This window comes from Lutra lutra, chromosome 7, assembly GCF_902655055.1.
Source record: "Lutra lutra chromosome 7, mLutLut1.2, whole genome shotgun sequence".
Classification (NCBI taxonomy): Eukaryota; Metazoa; Chordata; class Mammalia; order Carnivora; family Mustelidae; genus Lutra; species Lutra lutra.
In genome coordinates this window covers 60,860,202-60,883,134 of record NC_062284.1, presented here as the reverse complement: position 1 = coordinate 60,883,134, position 22,933 = coordinate 60,860,202, and the positions used below count along the sequence as shown (strand labels likewise).

Sequence of the window (22,933 nt, the reverse complement as noted above, 5' to 3'; positions counted from 1 at the left end):
AGGCCTGAGGAACACTCCAGTGGCACTGACTGGCACTCCAGCATATGATCTCCTCACCCCTGCCTCTGGTTTTTTGGTTTTTTTTTCCTCTGCTTTTTTTTATCCTAATAATAGAAAATAAATCAATCTACCACTCCCAAAAATGTTTCTGGCAGCCAGATCTTCTGGGTCAGAGGATGAAAACATTCAACTACAAAAGGACTGCCTCTGTCTTTTCTCCTCAGAACTGAGCAGTCCATGCATAGCCATTTTCAAAAAGTACATTCCTCTCGGGACGCCTGGGTGGCTCAGTTGGTTAAGCAGCTGCCTTCGGCTCAGGTCATGATCCCAGCGTCCTGGGATCGAGTCCCACATCGGGCTCCTTGCTTGGCAGCGAGCCTGCTTCTCCCTCTGCCTCTGCCTGCCACTCTGTCTGCCTGTGCTCACTCTCGCTTCTCTCTCTATGACAAATAAATAAAATCTTAAAAAAAAAAAAAAAAAAAAGTACATTCCTCTCAATGAAGATATCCCCAATCTGAAAGCAAAGAACACTAACACTGACCTGCAGACTGTTTTGAATTTTGCTCAGACACAGAAATGTTGGTCCTTAATCTGGCCTGAGTAATTTTCAGCTTATCAGACTTCTTAAGACACTGAATGAGTTCAGATTTATTTGGGGGTGAGTGGAACCCACTTTACTTTTTAGTAAATTGAAATAGACAAATCTCCCTAGGAAATTCCTGAATGTATTAGCTTCCTAGGATCATCCAGAATCATTAATATTAAATAAAAGAAAAAAGGAGAACTTTCTCCCCTCTAAACTTATATTTAAGGAAGTGGGGAAGACAAGAGGAAGGCAATGCTAGGAGGACGAAATTCTAGTCACTGCTAGTGGGAGGACAGGGAATTGTTCTCAGGAGCAACAAAGGACAGCAGTTGGCTCTGTACACCGGCCCGGCAACAATTCCTTGACTCCTATGTCAAGCTCAAGGACAGGTGGGACAGCAGCATTTACCTAAGTGTCATCAGAATGACCTGGATGTCAATAAGCTGATATAACAATAATGGAACTATCTGACTTAGACCATCTCCAATAGTGCAAGTAAGAGACGTTAAATTGGCTTTTAAACAACAAAAACATGTATTTTTGAGAACTCAATGAGCCACTGCACATTTCCCCGGGATCATCGGGCTCTGCCTTATATCTAAGACGGTACTCTGCACCAGCAGGTGTTATAAGGAAACACTTGCTGAAAGAACAATTCCCACCCGAAAGGACAAGCAAGCAGAGCCCAAACAAGTTGTCCACAACCATAAGCAGCTCTCCAACATACCTGTAACAGCTCATCACGGGAAATCTTGTCATCTTTATCCAAGTCATAGAGTCGAAAAGCAACTGGTAGGGGAAAACAAGAAGTAACTGGAAATTAGTAGTGTTTTGCCCCTTCTCAAGGAAGTAAATTTATAAAGAACACTAGATAGAAAACTGACAGCAAATACTGTTTCAAGAGTAACTTGACATGACTTCCAGAGCTTTTAAAGACACTGTAACATTTAAGAAACTGAAATGCAGCGTGCCTGGGTGGCTCAGTGGGTTAAAGCCTCTGCCTTCGGCTCAGGTCATGATCCCAGGGTCCTGGGATCGAGCCCCACATCGGGCTCTCTGCTCGGCAGGAAGCCTGCTTCCTCCTCTCTCTCTGCCTGCCTCTCTGCCTACTTGTGATCTCTCTCTGTCAGATAAATAAATCTTTAAAAAAAAAAAAAAAAAAAGAAACTGAAATGCATCTCGTAGTTGCTGACTTCTTAACCCTGATAAAATAGGGCCCCTCTTCAGGCAAATCAGAAAACTTAATAAAAAGAAACAACTGAATTTTTTTTTTTAACTTTAGAATGTTTAAAAAAAAATCTGTAAGTGGTTCTATACGTGAGGTCATCTCACAAAACCTGCCAAGTCTACTGTGCACCGCACAGAGGGAGCCAGGAACGGGAGCCCTGCGGGCGAAGGAGCTGACCACACAAAGTATTGCTCTGGGAAAACAGCCACTCTGGCAAATCTGTGCCACGTTTCAAGTAACGGCCTTCCATGTTGGAACCCTGAAAGTAAAGAACTTTGCTTTCATATAAAAATGCCAAGAATTTGATGGTCTTCTGGCCTTATCATGTTTCTCTCTCTTTAATATCACGTCAGTCTTCTGGAAACTAGAATGAGAGAATTCAGAAGAGCAAAAATCATTCAGACAGTGCCACGTTGCTGAAGAGCTACCAGGTGAGGAGTGTCCTACCATTGGATGATTTTCCTGGCAACCGTGAGAAATCGTCACACTGACTAAGTGACTGCCTTGTAATTATAGCTGAATCAAGTGTGGTTTTGAGGCTCGGAATCACAGTATGCTACTAAGATTTTGGGGGTTTGGTATGATGCTATGAATACGCGAAGGCCAAAACACATTGTTTTAGTTACTGAGATACAGATCTTGTCCTCTGCAGCTCATGATCCTCTCACTTTAATACATTTGCAATGTTATCATACATATGAAATGCTGGGGAACAAAAACTATGGCAGTTATGCCTTTCTGGTTCGAGTAACATTTAAACATGGTCCTGAAAGACAGACAAATCTGACAACAGGTGGGATTCTAAGCAGAGCTTATACTAGACACAAAGGGATTAGAACATGGATGAATATCTCAGTGTTGAAACATTACCCCTCTCCTCCCTGCCCTCCTCTGCCAAAAAGGAGTGAGTCTACTAAAATTTCAAGTAAAAATTTTAGAAGACTGGGGCGCCTGGGTGGCTCAGTGGGTTAAGCCGCTGCCTTCGGCTCAGGTCATGATCTCAGGGTCCTGGGATCGAGCCCCGCATCGGGCTCTCTGCTCAGCGGGGAGCCTGCTTCCTCCTCTCTCTCTGCCTGCCTCTCTGCCTGCTTGTGATCTCTCTCTGTCAAATAAATAAATAAAATCTTAAAAAAAAAAAAAGATTAAAAAAAAATTTTAGAAGACTTTAACTTACTTGCTGTAAGGTACATATTTGAATTCTAGAGGGGGAGGGGCACCTGGCTGGCTCAGTTGGTTTAGCATGTGACTCTTGATCTCTGGGTTGTGAGTTCAAGTTCCACATTGGGTATAGAGATTACTTAAATAAATAAACTTAAAAAGAGTCCAGAGGGGGAAATAACTAGGAGACTTTCTCTAATGTTTGCTTTCTTTAATTTGGTTAGTTGATTAACTTTATATCAAATTTGAGAATTTATATGTTTAGGAGGTTTAGATCACAAAGGAAAGAGTTGCAAGGATCATTACTATTCCTAAAGGAGTATTTTTAAAAAACATTTTATTTATTTATTTATTTATTTATTTGAAAGAGCGAGAGCCCAAGCAGGGGAGACTAGCAGAGGGAGATGGAGAAACAGACTCCCTGCTGAGCAGGGAGCCCAATGCAAAGCTCAGGACCTAGAGAGCATGACCTAAGCTGAAGGCAGACACTTAACTGACTAAGCCACCTACATGCCCCTGGAATATGTGTTTAATATACTCCCCAGACAGTGAACACACAGACACACACATACCTGTATATGTTGTCAAGTTTAAAATACATGAAATGTGTTATCTACTAAGCACTCTAAAGGATTATTTCGGAATGGAAATACGTTTGCTATATAAACCATAAACATCTGTTTCAGAATTTTTTATTTAAACAACCATTTATTTTCATTTTTATATGAAATTTTTATTTTATTTATTTTTAAAGATTTTATTTATTTATTTGACAGGCAGAGATCACAAGTAGGCAGAGAGGCAGGCAGAGAGAGAGGGGTAAGTAGGCTCTCTGCTGAGCAGAGAGCCTGATGCGGGGCTCGATCCCAGGACACTGAGATCATGACCTGAGCCGAAAGCAGAGGCTTTAACCCACTGGGCCACACAGGCGCCCCTATATGAAATTTTTAAAAGATTTTATTTATTTATTTATTTGACAGAGAGAGAGAGAGAGAGAGGGAGAGAGAGAGAGATCACAAGTAGGCAGAGAGGCAGGCAGAGGGGGAGGGGGAAGCAGGTGCCCCACTGAGCAGAGCACCCGACACGGGGCTAGATCCCAGGACCCTGAGATCATGACCTGAGCCAAAGGCAGAGGCTTAACCCACTAAGCCACAAAGGCACCCCAATTTTCATTTTTTTTAAAATTAACCTCCACACCCAATGTGGGGTTCACACTCGTGATGCCCAGATCAAGAGTGCCATGCTGTATGACTGAGCTAGGAGCCAGGAGCCCCTGTTTCTGAATTTTTAATCAGGTAACTGTTATAACACATCTCCTGTGTTCTGTATTTACAGAAGCCTGAACTGCTAATTCCTTTTCTTTTCTTTTCTTTTTTAAAGGTTTATTTATTTATTTTAGAGAGAGTGGGAGAGAGAGAACAAGTGGGAGTAGGGGGAGAGGCAGAGGGAGAGAGAGAAAATCCTTCAGCAGACTCTCTGCTGAGCGTGGAGCCTAACAAAGGGCTTGATCCCAAGACCTTGTGATCATGACCTGAGCTGAAAAGTCAGATGCTTAACCGAATGAGCCCCCCAGATGCCCCTGAAACTGGTAATTCTTTTTTTTTTTTTTTTTTTTAAGATTTTATTTATTTGACAGACAGAAATCACAAGTAGGCAGAGAGGCAGGCACAGAGAGAGGGGGAGGCAGGCTCCCTGCAGAGCAGAGAGCCCGATGCGGGGCCCGATCCCAGGACCCTGGAATCATGACCTGAGCCTAAGGCAGAAGCTTTAACCCACTGAGTTACCCAGGCACCCCGAAACTGGTAATTCTTAAAATTCAGCTTCCAAAGACTGAATGTTTGTATCCCCCCACACCAATTCCCATGTTGGCTCTCAATTCCCGGTGCAATGTTATTAGGAGGTGAGGCCTTTGGGAGGCAATTAGGTTTGGATCAGGTCCTGAGAGTAGGGCCCTCATGATGGAATTAATGCCCTTATAAAAAGAGGAGACAGAAAATTTCTCCTCCTCTGTCTCTACCTCCCTCCCCATACGACGATACAGGAAGAAAAAGGGGGCCCTTCTGGGTGAAGCCGGAAGACCCTCACCAAGAACCTGAGTGGGCTGGCACCCTGTTCTCAGACTTCCAGGCTCCAGAAATGTGAGAAATGTCTGTTGTTTAAACCACGCAGTCTATGGTGTTTTGTTACAGCAGCCCGAGCAGAGGAAGGTATCAGCAGAGAGATAAATGCAGCGACTACCTGATAGGACCTTTGAAGAAAAACCGCAGCATTAGTAGTGGTTTCTTAACTGACGTGGATTCCTATCAGGCAGTTCTGGCCTTGAACCAGCAAAAACATTTTCCCCAAGATAACAAATGGTCAAGTGCGTAAATGACTGAGCCATTTTAACATTTGTCTCTTTACTCTTCTCATCTCTCTTTTAGCTCCCCCTTCTTGGTCCTATGATTTGGACTCCTCCAATCCAGAGCGATCTTCTTGCATCTCTGCTTCCATGGTTTTAATTAAACACTTTCTAGTGCTCGTGATTCCCGAATGTCCAACTCCAGCATGGACCTCTCCTTTGAGCTCCTGACACTGATGTCAAAGCAATATGGTACACTGGTTAAGACTCTGGCTCTGCTAAATTCTGGCTCTGAGGATTATGAGCTGTGTGAACCTGAACAAGTTACTTGACCTCGTGGTGCCTTAGTTGCCCAAAAGGTAAAAGCAAAATGAGGATAACAGAATTCACCTCACAAGGCTGTAAGGACTAAATGAGTTAGTATACAAGAAGCATTTTAGGGGCGCCTGGGTGGCTCAGTGGGTTGAACCTCTGCCTTCAGCTTAGGTCATGATCTCAGGGTCCTGGGATCGAGCCCCACATCAGGCTCTCTGCTCGGCGGGGAGTCTGCTTCCCCCTCTCTCTCTGCCTGTCTCTCTGCCTACTTGTGATCTCTGTCTGTCAAATAAATAAATAAAATTAAAAAAAAAAAAAAAGAAGAAGCACTTTAAACAGCGCAGGGCACCTAGTAGGTGCTTAATAAATGTCACCTACCTGCCATTACCTCTGTGCCCTCCTTTCACACCACTCAGTTCTTTCTTGGTAAAGGTTTGTTTTCTCAACATTCCAAGTACTCATTTATCCTGGTTGTTCCCTGTGCCTGGAGCTATTTTCTGTTCTTTGCATGGCTGGCTCATTCTTAGGTCAGAGAGACTTTCTTTCACTCATGCAGTGGCACCCCTCACCGCTTTCTCACCTTACCTTATCCATTTCCTTCACAAGACTTGCCACAATCATAAAGTTTGTTTCTTCATCTGTCACTTTGTCTTTTTTTAGAAGTAGGCTCCATGCCCAGAATGGAACACAACATGGGGTGTGAACTCACGACGACCCTGAGACCTAAACCTGAGCCAAGAGCGAGAGTGGGACACTTAACTGACAGAACCACCCAGGCGCCCCCATCTGTCTTTTTCCATATAGTCTGTCTCCCTTATTAAATCGTAAGCTCGGGGCGCCTGGGTGGCTCAGTGGGTTGGGCCGCTGCCTTCGGCTCAGGTCATGATCTCAGGGTCCTGGGATCGAGGTCCGCATCGGGCTCTCTGCTCAGCAGGGAGCCTGCTTCCCTTCCTCTCTCTCTGCCTGCCTCTCTGCCTGCTTGTGATCTCTGTCTGTCAAATAAATAAATAAAATCTTTTTTTTTTTTTAAAGATTTTATTTATTTATTTGACAGAGAGAAATCACAAGTAAGCAGAGAGGCAGGCAGAGAGAGAGAGAGAAGGAAGCAGGCTCCCTGCTGAGCAGAAAGCCCGATGCGGGGCTCGAACCCAGGACCTGGGATCATGACCTGAGCCGAAGGCAGCGGTTTAACCCACTGAGCCACCCAGGCGCCCCTAAATAAAATCTTAAAAAAAAAAAAAATCGTAAGCTCTATGAAAGCAAAGACCTTATCTGATTTATGCATCATTGTATCATGGGACTAAATTAGTGCCTGGTATATAGTAGTTGCTCAAACATTTGCTTAATGAAAGACCAAATGAATGATCTCAAATTTTTACCTTTTAATCACTGATTCTTAAAAACACAAAACAAAACAGTAGTTAAAATATACATAAAATGTACCATTTTGACTCTTCCACAATGTACAGTTAAAACGCTTTCACACTGTTGTGTAACCACCACCACTGACCATCTCCAGATGAAGAAATACTTCTTCATCTTCCCCATGGAACTCTGACCCATTAAACAATAATTCCCCATCTCGGGGCACCTGGGTGGCTCAGTGGGTTAAGCCGCTGCCTTCGGCTCAGGTCATGATCTCAGGATCCTGGGATCGAGCCCCGCATCGGGCTCTCTGCTCAGCAGGGAGCCTGCTTCCTCCTCTCTCTGCCTGCCTCTCTGCCTGCTTGTGATCTCTCTCTGTCAGATAAATGAAAAAAAAAAAAAAATAATAATAATAATAATTCCCCATCTCCCCCTGACTCTAGTCCCTGACAACCTTCTATGAATTTGGGCTACTTTAGGAACCTCATATAAGAAGAATCAAATAATATTTATCTTTTTGTCTGGCTTATTGGTTTTCTTTTCTTCTTCTTTTTCTTTTTTTTTTTAAGCATTATCCACGTAGCATGTAGCAGAATCTCCTTCTTTTGAGGCCAAATGTTCTATTCTATGTATATAATGCATTTTGTGTATCTTTTCATCTTTCAATGGACATTTATTTGGATTGCTTCTACCTTTTAGCTGTTGTAAATATGCTGCTCATTGTTTCTTCTTGGCTACTCTCCCTAACTCCACTTTACAATATTCCTCATCAGCCAAATAAAAGAGCTTCACGCAGACTCATTTCCCACATCATTCAATATGTGTTATAAAAAAAACTTCAGAGGCGCCTGGGTGGCTCAGCTGGTTAAGGATCTGTCTTTGGCTCAGATCGTGGTCCCTCAGTCCTGGGATCCTGGGATCGGGCCTCATGTTGGGCTCCCTGCTCAGCAGGGAGTCTGCTTCTCCCTCTGCCCCCCTTCCTGCTCATGGTCTTGCTCTCTTTCAAATAAATAAAAAGTCTTAAATAAACAAAACTTCAGTAATTTAAGAAGATAATTAGAACATCAACAGGGAAGCTCATAGACCTCTCCCTTCGCATAAGGTGGGTGGTCCATTTCACACAAGACATTATAACCTCCCTAATTTGAAGAGGAAAGCAATCAGGAACCATTCCCCAGAGACAAGAAGATTAGTACTATGTGTGCTTGGGCATGTGCCTACATAGGTACAGCTCAGCCCTGGTGGTTGCCCTTGACATAATGGTACGACTTCATTCTCTTGCCTGTGGATATCCAATTTTCTTAGCACCATTTGTTCAAAAGGCTGTCTGTTCTCTTTCTACTGAATAGTCTTGGCACTCTTGTCAAAAATCAATTGACAAGGTGGGGCGCCTGGGTGGCTCAGTTGTTAGGCATTTGCCTTTGGCACAGGTCATGATCCCAGGGTTCTGGGATCCAGCCCCGCATCGGGCTCTCTGATCAGCAGGAAGCCTGTTTCTCCCTCTCCTACTCCCCCTGCTTGTGTTTCCTCTCTCGCTGTGTCTCTTTCTGTCAAATAAATAAATAAAATCTTAAAATACTGTTAACTTTTTTCAAAGAAATGGAACAAATGATCCTAAAATTTGTGTGGAACAAGAAAAGACCTCGAACAGCAAGAGGAATGTTGAAAAAGAAAACCAAAGCTGGTGGCATCAAAATTTGAGACTTCAAGCTCTATTACAACGCTGCAATCATCAAGACAGTATGGTACTGGCAAAAAACCTGACACACAGATCAATGGAATAGAATACAGAGCCCTGAAATGGACCCTCAACTCTATGGTCAACCAATCTTCGACAAAGCAGAAAAGAAATGTCCAAAGGAAAAAAGACAGTCTCTTCAACAAATGGTGTTGGGAAACTGGACACCGCATTCTTCTGCCCAAGCAGAAGAATGAAACTGGACCATTTCCTTACACCACACACGAAAATAGACTCAAAAGGAATGAAAGGCCTAAGGTGAGACAGGAATCCATCAAAATCCTTGAGGAGAACACAGGCTGCAACCTCTTCGAACCTTAGCTGCAGCAACTTCTTCCTAGAAACATAGCCAAAGGCAAGGGAAGCAAGGGCAAAAATGAACTACTGGGACTTCATCAAGATAAAAAACTTTTGCACAGCAAAGGAAAAGACAACTGACAGAATGGGAGAAGATATTTGCAAATGACATATCAGATAAAAGGCTAGTATCCAAAATCTATAAATAACCTTTCAAGGTCAATACCCAAAGAACAAATAATCCAATCAAGAAAAGGGGAGAAGACCTGAACAGACATTTCTGCAAAGAAGACATGCAGATGGCCAACAGACACATGAAAATGTGCTCAGTACCACTTGGCATCACAGAAATACAAATCAAAACCTCAATGAGATACCACCTGACACAAGTCAGAATGGCTAAAAATAACAAGTCAGGAAACAACAGATGTTCGTGAGGACGCGGAGAAAGGGGAACCCTCTTACACTGCTGGTGGGAATGCAAGCTGGTGCAGCTACTCTGGAAAACAGTAGTAGGTTCTTCTATGAAGGCAGAGCTACCCTACGACCCAGCAATCTCACTAGTGGGTATTTACACTGAAGATACAAATGTAGTGATGCGAAGGGGCACATGCACCCCAATGTTTATAGCAGCAATGTCCACAATAGCCAACCCATGGAAAGAGCCTAGATGACCATCAACAGATGAACAGATAAAGAAGATGTGGTATATATACACATAATGGAATACTATGAGCCATCAAAAGATGAAATCTTGCCTTTTGCAACTATGTGGATGGAACTAGAAGGTATTATGCTAAGCGAAATAAGTCAATCAGAGAAAGACAATTATCATATGATCTCACTGATATGAGGAATCTGAGAAACAAGACAGGGTCATACAGGAAGGGAGGGAAAAATGAAACAAGACGAAACCAGAGAGGGAGACAAACCATAAGAGACTCTTAATCTCAAGAAACAACCTGAGGGTTGCTGGAGGGGAAGGTAGTGGGAGGGATGGGGTGGCTAGATGATGGACACTGGGGAGTGTATGTGCTATGGTGAGCACTGTGAACTGTGTAACACTGATGAATCACAAACCTGTACCCCTGAAACAAATAATACATAGTATGTTATTTTATAAAAATTAAATAAATAAAATCTTTTAAAAAACATAATTAAACAAATCTTTAAAAAAAAAAAAGCATTCTGCAAGATGTCCTTTTCTTCTTTAACAGGGAATTAACTACCCGTTATTCTTATGTAAATATCTCTTGTTAAAAATTCTTCCCAGGGTGCCTGGATGGCTCAGTTAACATCTGATTCTTGATTTTGGAAAAAAAAATTTTCCTTCTGGGACACCCGGGGGCTCAGTCCATTAAGTGCCTGACTCTTGATTTCAGCTCAGATCAGGATGGTCCTGAGACTAAGTCCCTGAGCTGAGCTCTGAGAGTAAGCTCTGAGCTCTGGCAAGTAGTGAGCTTCTCTCCTTCTCCCTCTGCCCCTCCCCCAGCTCATGTACAGGTCCTCTAAAATAAACAGATAAAATCTTTAAAGAAAATGGTTATGATGATAAATTTTAGGGCAACCCTCTCAGGTCTTCTCCCTCTTCAGGAGTTTTGTACCATCACTTTACTAACACTCCATAAAGTTTGCTTTGCTGCCCACCAAAAAAAAAAAGAAAAAAAAAAAAAGATGATGAATTCTATGTTATGTATTTTTTTTTACCATAATTAAAAAAAATCTTCCTCAGTGCCCTCGAACTTCTAGGTACTGTGTCATAAATGTGCTTTAGTATATTTCTGGGATCCAAAATGAAATATGGTTCCTAAAATGTCCTCTTTAGCATACAGTGGGATTACCATTACGCTCATTCTGTTCTTATGGCCTGATACTACATGACTCTTGAGGTGAGGGTCAAGGTGCTGCAAGTCAGGCAGTCACGCTGTACAGTGGCTGCATCTTGGATTTATTCCTTAGGTCTTATTTAAACATGCTGCGGACCCAAATGTAGCACTCTAGTATATCCCTTACAGCATTCATTTTATTAGATTGAGTCCAGCTTTTTCCAGCCTATCAGTATTTCTTTTGGTTCTGATTCTGTGGTATCTTATCTTCACTATACCTCTAAGTTTACAGTCAACCAGAAACTGGTTTGTTAGTAAATTCTAATTTCTTCTCTCAAGACTAAATACTACTTGAGACAAAACCTGTTTCGCTATGTGATACACCTGAAACTACTATTTTATATGTCAACTATACTTCAATAATAATAATTTTAAAAAGACACAGAGCTGTTCCACAGCCTCCAATGTTATATCTATTATTTAATAGGGACGCCTGGGTGGTTCAGTTAAGCGTCCCACTCTTGGTTTCAGCTCAGGTGATGATCTCTGGATCCTGAGATTGGACCCCACATCAGGTTCCATGCTGAGCAGGGAACGGGCTTGGGGATTCTTTCCCTCTGCCCCTCCCCCTGCTCATGGATGACACACGCTCTCTCTCAGATAAATAAATAAATCTTGAAATAAATAAATAACAAAGAAGCACATCTGTTACTCTGTCACAAAGTTGCCCTAATACTTTGGCAATTGGGGAGTCTGGGTGGCTCAGCCAGTTAAGGGGCTGCCTTTGGCTCAGGTCATGATCCCAGGGTCCCAGGAATGAGTCCTACATCAGGCTCCCTGCTCAGTGGGGAGTCTGCTTCTCCCTCTGACTTCCTCCCCTCTCATACTCTCTCTCACTCTCAAATAAATAAAATCTTTAAAAAAGAAATACTTTGGCAACTGCATTTCAATATAATTGGTTTCCTTTATAATCCTATGTATTTGCTTTTATGGTTTCAAAAGTATTCTGAGATGGGGTCAGTAGGATTCACTAGACTGCCAAAGGAATTCATGACTTAAACAAATAGAGTCCCTCCCTACCCCTAAAAGTAGAGCTCATGCAGAGAGGGCATTCAGGTAACCGGTATGTGTTAGGTCTGATGACCTTTAAAGTCTACTCTAATCCTGGATTAGAAAAGCAAGCATAGTTTCATTCTGTGCTTTCATAGCAGCACAGAATGTCTCTTAATGGTCTCCTTAACCTACTCACTTGATTCAGGGATTCTCTCCCTCCCTCTGCAAATCGTTCCAACTGACGTGGTGGCACACTGCGTACTTGTAGCTAATGGGCAACACCTGAGTGTCCACTCCACCAGCTACCCTGGAGGCTCTCCAAGAGTCGGTGTATACATGCCCTACAACTGGGCTATCTGTACTGTTAATAAAAACTACATCTAATTAATAAAAAGTGAAACATGTATATAAAAACAAAATTATTGTTTCTGAGAAAATTACTTCTGAGAGACTCAAAATTAAGTTACCGGAAATAAAAAAACAAACACCTGCTACTAACGTAAAGTGTGGCAGAACAAGCACAAGAGATTAAGGAAAAATGTAAACAATAGAAAGATTCTATTTTCGGAATGCTTTACAGTACCTTTAAGCTCTTTCTCCATTTAAAAGAAACTGCAACCAGAAACCTCAGACTACATACATTATAGATGTGCTCTATATAAAACGTTACACAACTCCCATCAGCAGACTTTTACGAAAACAAATAAAACCCAAAACTCTTAGTCCCACACCAAAAGATCGGGCAATGAATGTTTTTTTAAATATTTTAAGGTAAATAAAAAAAAAAAGAAATCTTGCAGTTTGCAACGATGTGGATGGAACTAGAGGGTATTATGCTGAGTGAAATAAGTCAATTAGAGAAAGACAATTATCATATGATCTCACTCATATGTGGAATTTAAGAAACAAAATAGAAACATGGGGAAGAGAGAGAGAGAAAAAAAACAAGATGAAATCAAACAGGGAGAAAAACCTTAAGAGAGACTTAATCATAGGAAATAAACTGAGGGTTCCTGGAGGGGAGTGGGGGGATGGAAGGATGGGGTAACTGGACATTAAGGAGGGCATGTGATGTAACGAGCACGGGGTGTTATATAAGACTAATGAATCACTGATCTCTACCTCTGAAACCAGTTAATACATTATATGTTAATTAATTGAATTTAAATAAATAAATAAATATTTCAAGGTAAAATAAAATATTAAACCATGTACCCTCTTCTGTGATTCTATGCTAGAGCTGGGTTTTTCAATTATTTTTTTTTTTAAGATTTTATTTATTTATTTGAGAGAGAGGGAGAGTGAGAGAGAGCATGAGAAGGGAGAAGGTCAGAGGGAAAAGCAGACTCCCTGTGGAGCTGGGAGCCCAATGCGGGACTCCATCCTGGGACTCCAGGATCATGACCCGAGCCGAAAGCAGTTGCTCGAATAACTGAGCCACCCAGGCGCCCTCAATTATTATTTTAGTCCTGGTCTGACAACACCAAGTAAGAAAATTTCTATTATGCTAATGTCAGAATCAGGCAAACATGTACTAAACATAAGGTGAAACCCTTAAAATGTTGAGAAACAGGTTTTGTCTCAAGTAGTATTTAGTCTTGAAAGAAGAAATCAGAATTCATGGGGCGCCTGGGTAGCTCAGTAGGTTGAACCTCTGCCTTTGGTTTGGGTCATGGTCTCAGGGTCCTGGGATCTAGTCCCGTATCGGGCTCTCTGCTCAGCAGGGAGCCTGCTTCTCTCTCTCTGCCCACTTGTGATCTCTCTGTCAAATAAATAAATAAAAACCTTAAAAAAAAAAAAGAAATCAAAATTCACTAACAAAGTATTCAATACATTTGAGAACAATTCATTGGAGTTCTATTTTCTTCTACATTGCTTTGTTTGTACTTAAGATTTCCGCTCATTAAGGTACATGATACTGTGGTAAAGAAGAGCAGTATTTTACTATTTTGGCTCAAAAATCTTCCCTGTCTTATATAACAAAACTTATTTCAGTGCTTCTGAAACTCTTTACCCGAAATATCAAGAGAGGAGTAAAATCATTGTTCCCTAGCCAGGGAGATCAGACGATGTGGCCCAAAGGCTACGAGTTAAAAGTTTAAGACTCATGTACCCATCTTTCTTCTGCCTCTTTTTCTTCTTCTTCTTCTTCTTCTTCTTTTTAAGTAATCTCTCTGCCTAACAAGGGGCTGGAACTCATAATTCGGAGATCAAGAGTCACATGCTCTACTGACTGAGCCAGACAGGCAGCCTGCATCTTTCAATGTGTAAATCTGGCATTATATTCTATGATTTATCTACATTTCTCAATATTAAAAAGCCTTTTATTTTTCTTTAAATCATTGAATACAAACTTGATGGGCCCCATATATTCTGTGGCTTCGAAGACCTCTCTGTATACCACAGTGCACTCTTGTAAGAGAAGCTTAGGCTCACTCAATGCAATACGATTTCCACTTCAATTTTAACTTGTGTTGAATGAAAAGAGAAGTTCAACTTCAACTTCTGGAGAAGTGTTGTAAGGGATTAGGCAATCCCATACATGAATCAATAAGGGCAGAGGGAAATCTAACAAATAGCCAAGGAAAGGAGGCAAGAGGCAAGGGGAGAAAAGTTAAATCTTGTACTAAGCCAGCTGTGTACTTCTACTTGAGTCACATTCAGTATCCATCAAATTCTAAGATCAGCTGAGACTGCCACTCTTCCTTACAGGTGGGGCTAGGTCTCATTCACTGTTGTTGCTCTAGCACTCACCACACTGCCTGGTGCATGGGAGGCATTCTATGAATTTTAAGGATAATATTAGCGGCTAAGTTCTTATTGCCAGGTACGTGACATATTTTAACTCATTTAATCATCACAACATCCTTATGCAAAACCCCTTAACATCCCATTTTACACAAGACGAAACCAAGGCCCAAAGATTTTAAATAATTTGCCCAAAGACACATGGCCGAAAAGCAGCAGAGCTGGGATTCGAACCCGGTCCATGTCATTCCAGTCTGAGCTCTCAATCACTAAGCTCTAGCAAATGCTCGCTCAATGAATGAATGAGTAAAATAAATGATTTGTAAATGCAAATAAACGCAAATATTTTAAGCCAGAAAACTTTATCTCCTTACAGTGCAGTTTGTTGCTTCGGCTATTGAGTGGTTCTGGTCCATTCACATCTTTGCTCTTTTCATTATCCTCAATGGGTCGAAAATGAGCCAAAGTTCTCATGAATCCGCGGAAGTTTACCTGGTCCTCTCTGATTGGGAAACAGAATTAAAAGAACACCATCTCAATCAGAGTGATTCTTTCTTATGAATCCAATATGCCGACAACAGTTTTAGCTAGAGTGGCCGAAAGTCCATTTAACAAGGTCTTTTCCCATATGCACAATTCTTTAGGGCTCATATTAAGTGTCACCTCAACCTTGTGAGGTGGGTATTATTTTTCCCATGTTATAAATGATTAACCAGACTTAGTTAACAACTCAGCAGTCACCTACTCAAGTTCCTTATAGCTCTTTTCCCAAAAAGGATTTCAAGCAGCACCAAGGGCTACATTATCAGGCAAGCCAGAACCTGAACTCACTGCTTCAGACTCTAAATCAAGCAGTAAGTTAGCTATGCCAACCCAATGACTCCCCAGCCACTTCTCATGCTTCCCCTGCAGTCACATCCACCTAGTAATATTTTAAGGTTCAAGTATACTATGGAAATGCAGCATCTAAAATAAATATTTTGCTATAAAAGCAATAAATACATTTTTAGAATATGAGGGGGAAAAAAGTAGAAAAATACCACTCCTGTAGCAATTACAATTATTACTATCTTTTCTTCTATTCATTTTTCTATGCCTTTTTGGTAATTGTGAACATACTGCATATACAATTTCCTATTGTGCTTTCTTAGACTTTTAAGCACGTCTTCAACCAATATAAACACTTTGAAAGATTTCAAATGTCTGCAAAATCATTGTTATGATTTTATTATCCCCTCATAAATGGATAGATTGCTCATGATCATAATGTTGCAAAGACTCTTGTATAAAGCTTTTCTGGTACTTGAGACTAGAGAAAAATCTTTCTATCGTGCCACAGGCAAATCAGCAACCCCGAGAGAAATCATTCTAAAACTTCAGTGAACAATGTACTTCAAAGAAGAATATCCAACGTGACAAAGTTATTTATCTGTGGCAGTCATGGAAAGAACAGGTTGCGTGGTTCCTGTGACTACCTAAAAGTAAATCCCAGTCTTTTTTTTTGCCCCACCAAATCGCTGTGGTATGTCATGTCTCTTAAGTGCCAGGCAGACACAGAGATCAGTCTTTCTGAGGATGGATTTCAAAAGCTAGCTCTTGAGCCCGCTGTACTCAAAAGAATTACCGTTAGTTTTTGAAGCCAGGTAGACTGCAAATGGAGCAGTAGATCTGGGGAATCAAGATGTGGAATAAGATTTGAGGCAAATGCCAGAACAACAGATTAATGAGTATAAATATTACTGCCATAGGTCTCTGAGTAAAAGGGTATACTGAATACCAATGCTGCACTTTTCAATCTCATTTAAAAAAAATTCCACTTGCATAAGACTAGGGAGAGAAGAAACAAAAAACCCAGAAGCTGGGTATCTGTATCTTATTAGAGTGATTAGCAGAAGGGCCTCTTGCCGAGAGTTTAGTAGTGTGGCCTGGCACAGGCCTTGGCTTCCTCACGCACACCCGCCTAGCGTCCTGAGCAGAACGTTGCACAGGACGGCAGGTGATACTGTCATAGAAAACTGCTTCCCACAAACTGCTTTTCCTAATAACCAATGCTTACTACAGAACTCTGAAAAAAATGTTGGCAAAATGACTCCACTGGGTTTACTTTTCATTACAAGAGGTTTGGATACAAAGCATAGTTGTGGAAGTTCAAATGCTGGACAGGATCAATGCTCTGTATGGGCTAAGGAGGAAGTAGGAAAAAAAATAAAAATAAAAACACTCAAGATTTCAGCACAAAAACTACCAGAAACCAACAGGGCAGTTCATGGAGAAAAAAAGGAAAAAATGAAGAAGGGCAGGAGATTCCTCCTGGTCAACATGAATCTGAAGAGAGCAAGTTTCATTTCATTCGATTCCTGTCTTCACATAAATTAGCTGCTAGGCTTCCCTTTGCCCCCCGCCCCAGTCCAATCACTCAGCTTTACTGAATGCCCAAATTCTCAACTGCAGATTCTTCCGCTCTCAGTGCAGAGTTCTAAAATTTCCTCTCCATTTTATCCGATAATATCCTCGCTGACACTGAGTCTCATTATTAAGAAATTGGCAACCACTGAACTTTTTAAAGTCCTTTGGGTCATACAGATAAGTCACAAGGAACCAGGAAGAAATTGTTAAAGAGATTACTTAAAATAACATAATAAGCTTTATTCAGAAAAAGGTACCTAATCAAATCTATAAATATTTACTCAGGACTTGGAAGTCAGTGTATTGGGTAGTGAAGCGTATCAAAAGCCTAGACAAACCCAAATCTGTTTGACAAACTGTGTGTGGTGGAGGGGACTGTACCCTTAGCCAATGTTCTAAAAGAAAAATAAAGGCTGTGGAAATGTTCCACATTAAAGGAGGCCGAAGAGCCATGACAACTGACCCAGAATGGATCGTGTACTGGACGGCGGGGAAGTACTATCAGGGAAGTACTATCAGGAAGTACTATCAGGAAGATTAAAATAGGAATGTGATTGATATATTAGAATAAAATAGACAATGGGAGAAACCGGTGAAGGTGGTCAAAGGGTACAAACTTCTAGTTATGAGTAAGTTCTGGGAACATCACGTACAACATGGTGACTACAGGTAACAATATCTTTAGTGCTGTCTATTTCAAAGTTGCTAAGAGAGTGGATTGTAAAAGTTCTCATCATACAAAAACAGTAACTGTGTAAGGCGATAAATGCATTAACCTTATTGTGATAATCATTTCACAATATGTACATATATAAAAACACTGTGCTGTATACCTTAAACTTACACAATATGACATTTCTCAATAAAGCTGGAAAAAAACAAAATACATAATATTTTATATTAGTATTACAGCAGCTGATCGGTGCTATAGGTGTAAATTACACACAAGATTTCAAAGACTTAATATTAAAACGAATGTAATATATTAAATATATTGACTATTAAATTATTTTAAATACATCAGATAATAAAATATATATTGACATAATTAACTTGCTTTTTTTTACCTTTTTTAATGTGGGTACTAGAAAATTTATAATCACATATGTGACTTGATTATATTTTCACTGGCTGGAACACAGGGAGACAGAGAGCATATGCCAATGAAATAAAAGGTTAACGATGTAACCAGATGCATCTGGGTGAAAGACATACAGGAGTTCTTTGTATTTTCAATTTTAGCAACTTTTCTCTAAATTTGAAATTATAAACAGAGATTAAAGACAATTTTGAAAATAGGCTCATATACCTATCAGAAGAGATAGTCTAGAACAACCAAGTTAAGGATGTCCAATATAGTCAGGAGGATCGTGGTCTAAAAGGGCCCAACCAATAACATTATTCCAGATTTGCCTCAGCAAGAAAGCCAACAACTGCAGGGACTCACCCCTCTGGAAAGAAGGCATTGATGATCCGGTCCCCCAATGGATTGATGGCAAGTTCCGGAATTCGCTGGAAATCTTCCCGGCTGCCAAGAGAATCACCTTGAGTTAGAGACTATTGGCCCTTAGCAGGAATTCATTCAGTCATGCAAGAGTACAACCTAGCAAGAATATTACCTCATGGAATTTACTTCTGTGGCAAATTATACCAAATAAGTGCAAAGAATAGCACTTTAGTACCTGCCAAGTGTTTCTTGCACCAACTCAGGAGTGGAAGAAGCCAGATTCGACTATGCCACATTCCAGTGAATTCAGCACACAAGTTACGTCAATAAAACAACTAACAAGCAAATACTGAGCTGTCCCTGTAAATCATTCTTTGAACATTACCATTTTGTACTTAGTTACTAAGTTTGGAGTGAACAGCAGCGCCAACTATCAACACCACAGAGCTTGTGTATAGTAGCAAAAATCCTGGACCCTTGCTAGGATCTACAACATCTATGAAATGCAAGGAATTCTTAGGCAGTGTCCAAGGAAAGAATTAAGTGCGACAACTAAGTGATTTCCATTACTTCCTTACTCTGATTCTGGCCTTTTCTCCATTGCCTTCTACAGACCCAGACCACAGAAATATTTAAACCTTGATCCTGAAAGAGCAGTCATCCTCTCACAACTTGGAAGTTATGCTGAGATGAGTATTATTAGCTGCCATTCGCTGTATACATACCACATGCTGCTCTGTTTATACACATTATCTCATTTCTTTAGGCCAACGTTTTATTTGTATTCTTTTCAAGTTGAGGAAACTGAGAGGCAGTGAGCTAAAGTAACTTGCCCAGTGCTATGAGCTAGTTAAGTGGCAGAACTATGATTTAAGTCTAAATTTAAATTGAAGTCAAATACATGTTCTTTTTTCTAAAACAACAACAACAACAACAAAAACCCCACATTTCTGGGGCGCCTGGCTGGCTCAGTCAGTAGAGAGCATGACTCTTGAGTTTGAGTCCCACGTTAGGTGTAGAGATTACTTAAAAATAAAATCTTGATAAATAAAATAAAATAGAATAGAATAATAACAAAAACACAGGGTGCCTGGGTGGCTCAGTGGGTAAAGCATCTGCCTTTGACTCAGGTCATGATCTCAGTCCCATTTCTGCTCTCTGCTCAGTGGGGAGTCTGCTTCTTGCTCTCACTCTCCCTGTGTCCCCCAATCCACTTGGTCCTCTCTCAAATAAATAAAATCATTAAAAAAAAATCCACAGATTTCTTGGGGTGCCTGCATGGCCAAGTTGGTTAAGCAACCAACTTCAGGTCAGGTTATGATCCCAGGGTTGTAGGTTTCAGCTGTACCAGACTCTGTACTCAGCACGGAGTCTGCTCAAGGTTCCATTCCTCCCCTTTGACCCCCTCCCCTTGCCTTCTTTCATGCTTTCAAATATATAAATAAATAAATAAATAAATAAAATCTTCTTGAAAAGTTGTTCACTTATTTGAGAGAGAGAGAGAGCACACAGCAGCAGGGGTTCAAGCTGAGGGAAAAACAGACTCCCCACTTAGCCAGGAGCTCAACCTGGGGCTCGATTCCAGGACCCTGGGATCACAACCTGAGCTGAAGGCAGACACTCAGCTGACTGAGCCACTGGGGGACCCCAATAAATAAACACACACACACACACACACACACCTTTAGCATATCAAACACTCTGAAAGAAAGGTGCTCGCCCAAAAAATGTTCAATAAGTAATTTCTAAAAATTTCTTAGTTGATATTCAGTGCCAAGAATATAAAACTGTCTATAACATACCCATACTCCTCAAAAATATGGATGTCATGAAGGACAGAGAAAGGCAGATTGCTCCAGATCATAGGAGACACACGACTGAACTCAATGCATGATCTAGACTAGGAATAACATTGCCACAAAGGACATTACTGAGCTACGTAATTCCATACAGAATATGGAATTATGTAATAGTATATAACTATATCAAAATGCTAAATTTCTGGGGCGCCTGGGTGGCTCAGTGGGTTAAAGCCTCTGCCTTCGGCTCAGGTCATGATCCCAGGGTCCTGGGATTGAGCCCCACATTGGGCTCTCTGCCTTACAGGGAGTCTGCTTCCCCCTCTCTCGCTCTGCCTGCCTCTCTGCCTACTTGTGATCTCTGTCTGATAAATAAATAAAATCTTAAAAAAAAAATGCTAAATTTCTTGACTTTGACACAAGAATGTCACAATGAAGACTGTGGCAAAATATTAACAATTGGTAAATCTAGATTTCAGGTACGTAGAAGTTTTTGTATTATTCTTGGAACTTTTCTATAAGTTTGAAATGAGTATTTCCAGATAAAAAGTTTAAAAAAGTAAAATAAAAATAAAAATATAAAACTCAAATAAGCCCCACTCTTGCCTTCAAGATGTTTACTATCAGAAGAGATAAAACTTATTCCTCTACCCACTTTGTACTAACTGCTAATGAAATACCCCTATTTTATCCAGAAGCCTTTAATACCATGTTTCTCTTAGAACGGTTTAACATTTAGATGGTGCTAAATTAACTGAAGAAGCTCATCTCCAGCACATCTGGTGGTGACACAGGTTGAAATTGACCTAGGGGACTAAATGCAGGGCTCTGGAACAGTAACTCTGAATTCTAATCCTCCTTGATCACTTAGGGTAATAATTTTTACATCAATGAATGAACCAGAAGAAGACGCTGCTTAAGATGATAAAAGATAAAGGATGTTACAGAGGTCCTGATTATTTGATTCCACAAAGATGTACTAAGTTCTTATTACATAACTTGTTCTGTAATACAAAGTCCAAGTTATCACCCAAAGTGGTTCCTCTTCCTTGACAGAGGTTAAGAAACAATAACTACTCCCTTTTAAATGAAGATTAAGGCTCATTTGAATTGCATAGCCACATACCTCAGCTTAATGTCTAACAAGCTGGGGTAATTTTGGCTGAGAAACAGCACAGTTTAAATACCATGTCTAATATCAGGCAGTGAGTACACAATCCAGCCTGAACTTCAGTCTCAAAAGGGATCTAGTCTTGGAATTCCAATGTCAGTAAGACCAAAACCTGTCCTTTGACACTTTTTTTTTAACTCTACTCTTGGAATTTAGATTGTTTATACAATACAGTTTTATAAGACCAAGAGGAATGCTGTTGATAGTATCAAGATTAAAATGAAAGAGTAAAAAACAATAGTTTGTAAACTCAATAATACACAGTTTATTATTAGTTGTTCTATAGCAGAATGGAGATCACATGGGCAATTTTTTCTAAAACATAACTTAAATTTGTCCACTGACGCAAACCTAATAGAGAAAAATATATACTTGAAGCAGCCCACACACGGAAGATTTGTTCAAAATCTGTGTGTACTCATAAAAAAGCATGCCAATATTATATTGTCCCTTACAGTATACCTGGGAAAATCTTCCTTAAAGATATTTTTTTCCCTCAAAGATATTTTAAGAAAAGATATTATAACTGGAAGTAGGCAAGTCTGAGCATAGAATCATATATAACAGCATTCTTTTTTTTTTTAAAGAGTTTTATTTATTTATTTGGCAGAGAGAGATCACAAGGAGGCAGAGAGGCAGACAAAGGGAGAGGGGGAAGCAGCCTCCCTGCTGAGCAGAGAGCCTGATTGGGGGGGGAGGAGCTCGGGGGCTTGGGTGTCCCCAGGACCCTGAGACCATGACCTGAGCCAAAGGCAGAGGCTTAACCCATTGAGCCACCCAGGCGCCCGATATAACAGCATTCTTTGTGGCTAAGAAATTCCCAGTGAAGAGTGGTTTTCCAGACCCTCAGAAGGAAAAGGCTGTTTGAGAGACTTTTAGTAACCAGAAGGGCCAGCCCTCTACACTGATCTTCAGTATGCAGGTTCCCTCTCTGACTGGAAAATCAGCCTCAGTTAACTGTTTGTATTTCAAGCCCCAGGGTGGATGGTGAGATGACTTATGTACATAATGAGGACATTAAAATCTATTAAAAGGACATACTTGAGGGACATACTGAACTAAGGAAAGTGTTCCATATTTAAGTGATAAAATAGAAATAAATAACTTATTATTTAGATTCAACACTGAAATAATTTCCATTATCTGAAGCATTTAACTAATAGTTTATTTATATTTTGTAATCTCTACACCCAACATGGGGCTCAAACTCACGACCCCAAGATCAAAAGTCACATGTTCTTCCAACTCAGCCAGCCAGGCACCCCCTTCTAATTAATATTCTAAATTAAATCAGTAATACAATTTTGTTGTTATCTTGATAATAGAATCATGGAAGTGTTAACAGGTGCCAAATCGTGTCTCTGCCAATTGTTTTAGCATTCCAGGGCCAGACCCGTTGAGCTGCAAGGCTGCATGTGACTTTTGATTGAACATGGTGGGCACATACACACTGAC

General features: G+C 40.6%; 1 protein-coding gene across 1 annotated transcript in view; it reads right to left on the bottom strand.

The window, feature by feature from the left end:
• CHP1 (calcineurin like EF-hand protein 1) overlaps positions 1-22,933 on the bottom strand; it is a 46,270-nt gene that overhangs the window by 5,749 nt on the left and 17,588 nt on the right. The window contains exons 3-5 of the mRNA XM_047737515.1: positions 18,509-18,589; positions 15,030-15,157; positions 1,314-1,375 (exon numbers count right to left, since the gene is read on the bottom strand). Coding sequence (XP_047593471.1) covers positions 1,314-1,375; positions 15,030-15,157; positions 18,509-18,589 — 271 coding nt within the window. The remainder of the gene's footprint in view (positions 1-1,313; positions 1,376-15,029; positions 15,158-18,508; positions 18,590-22,933) is intronic.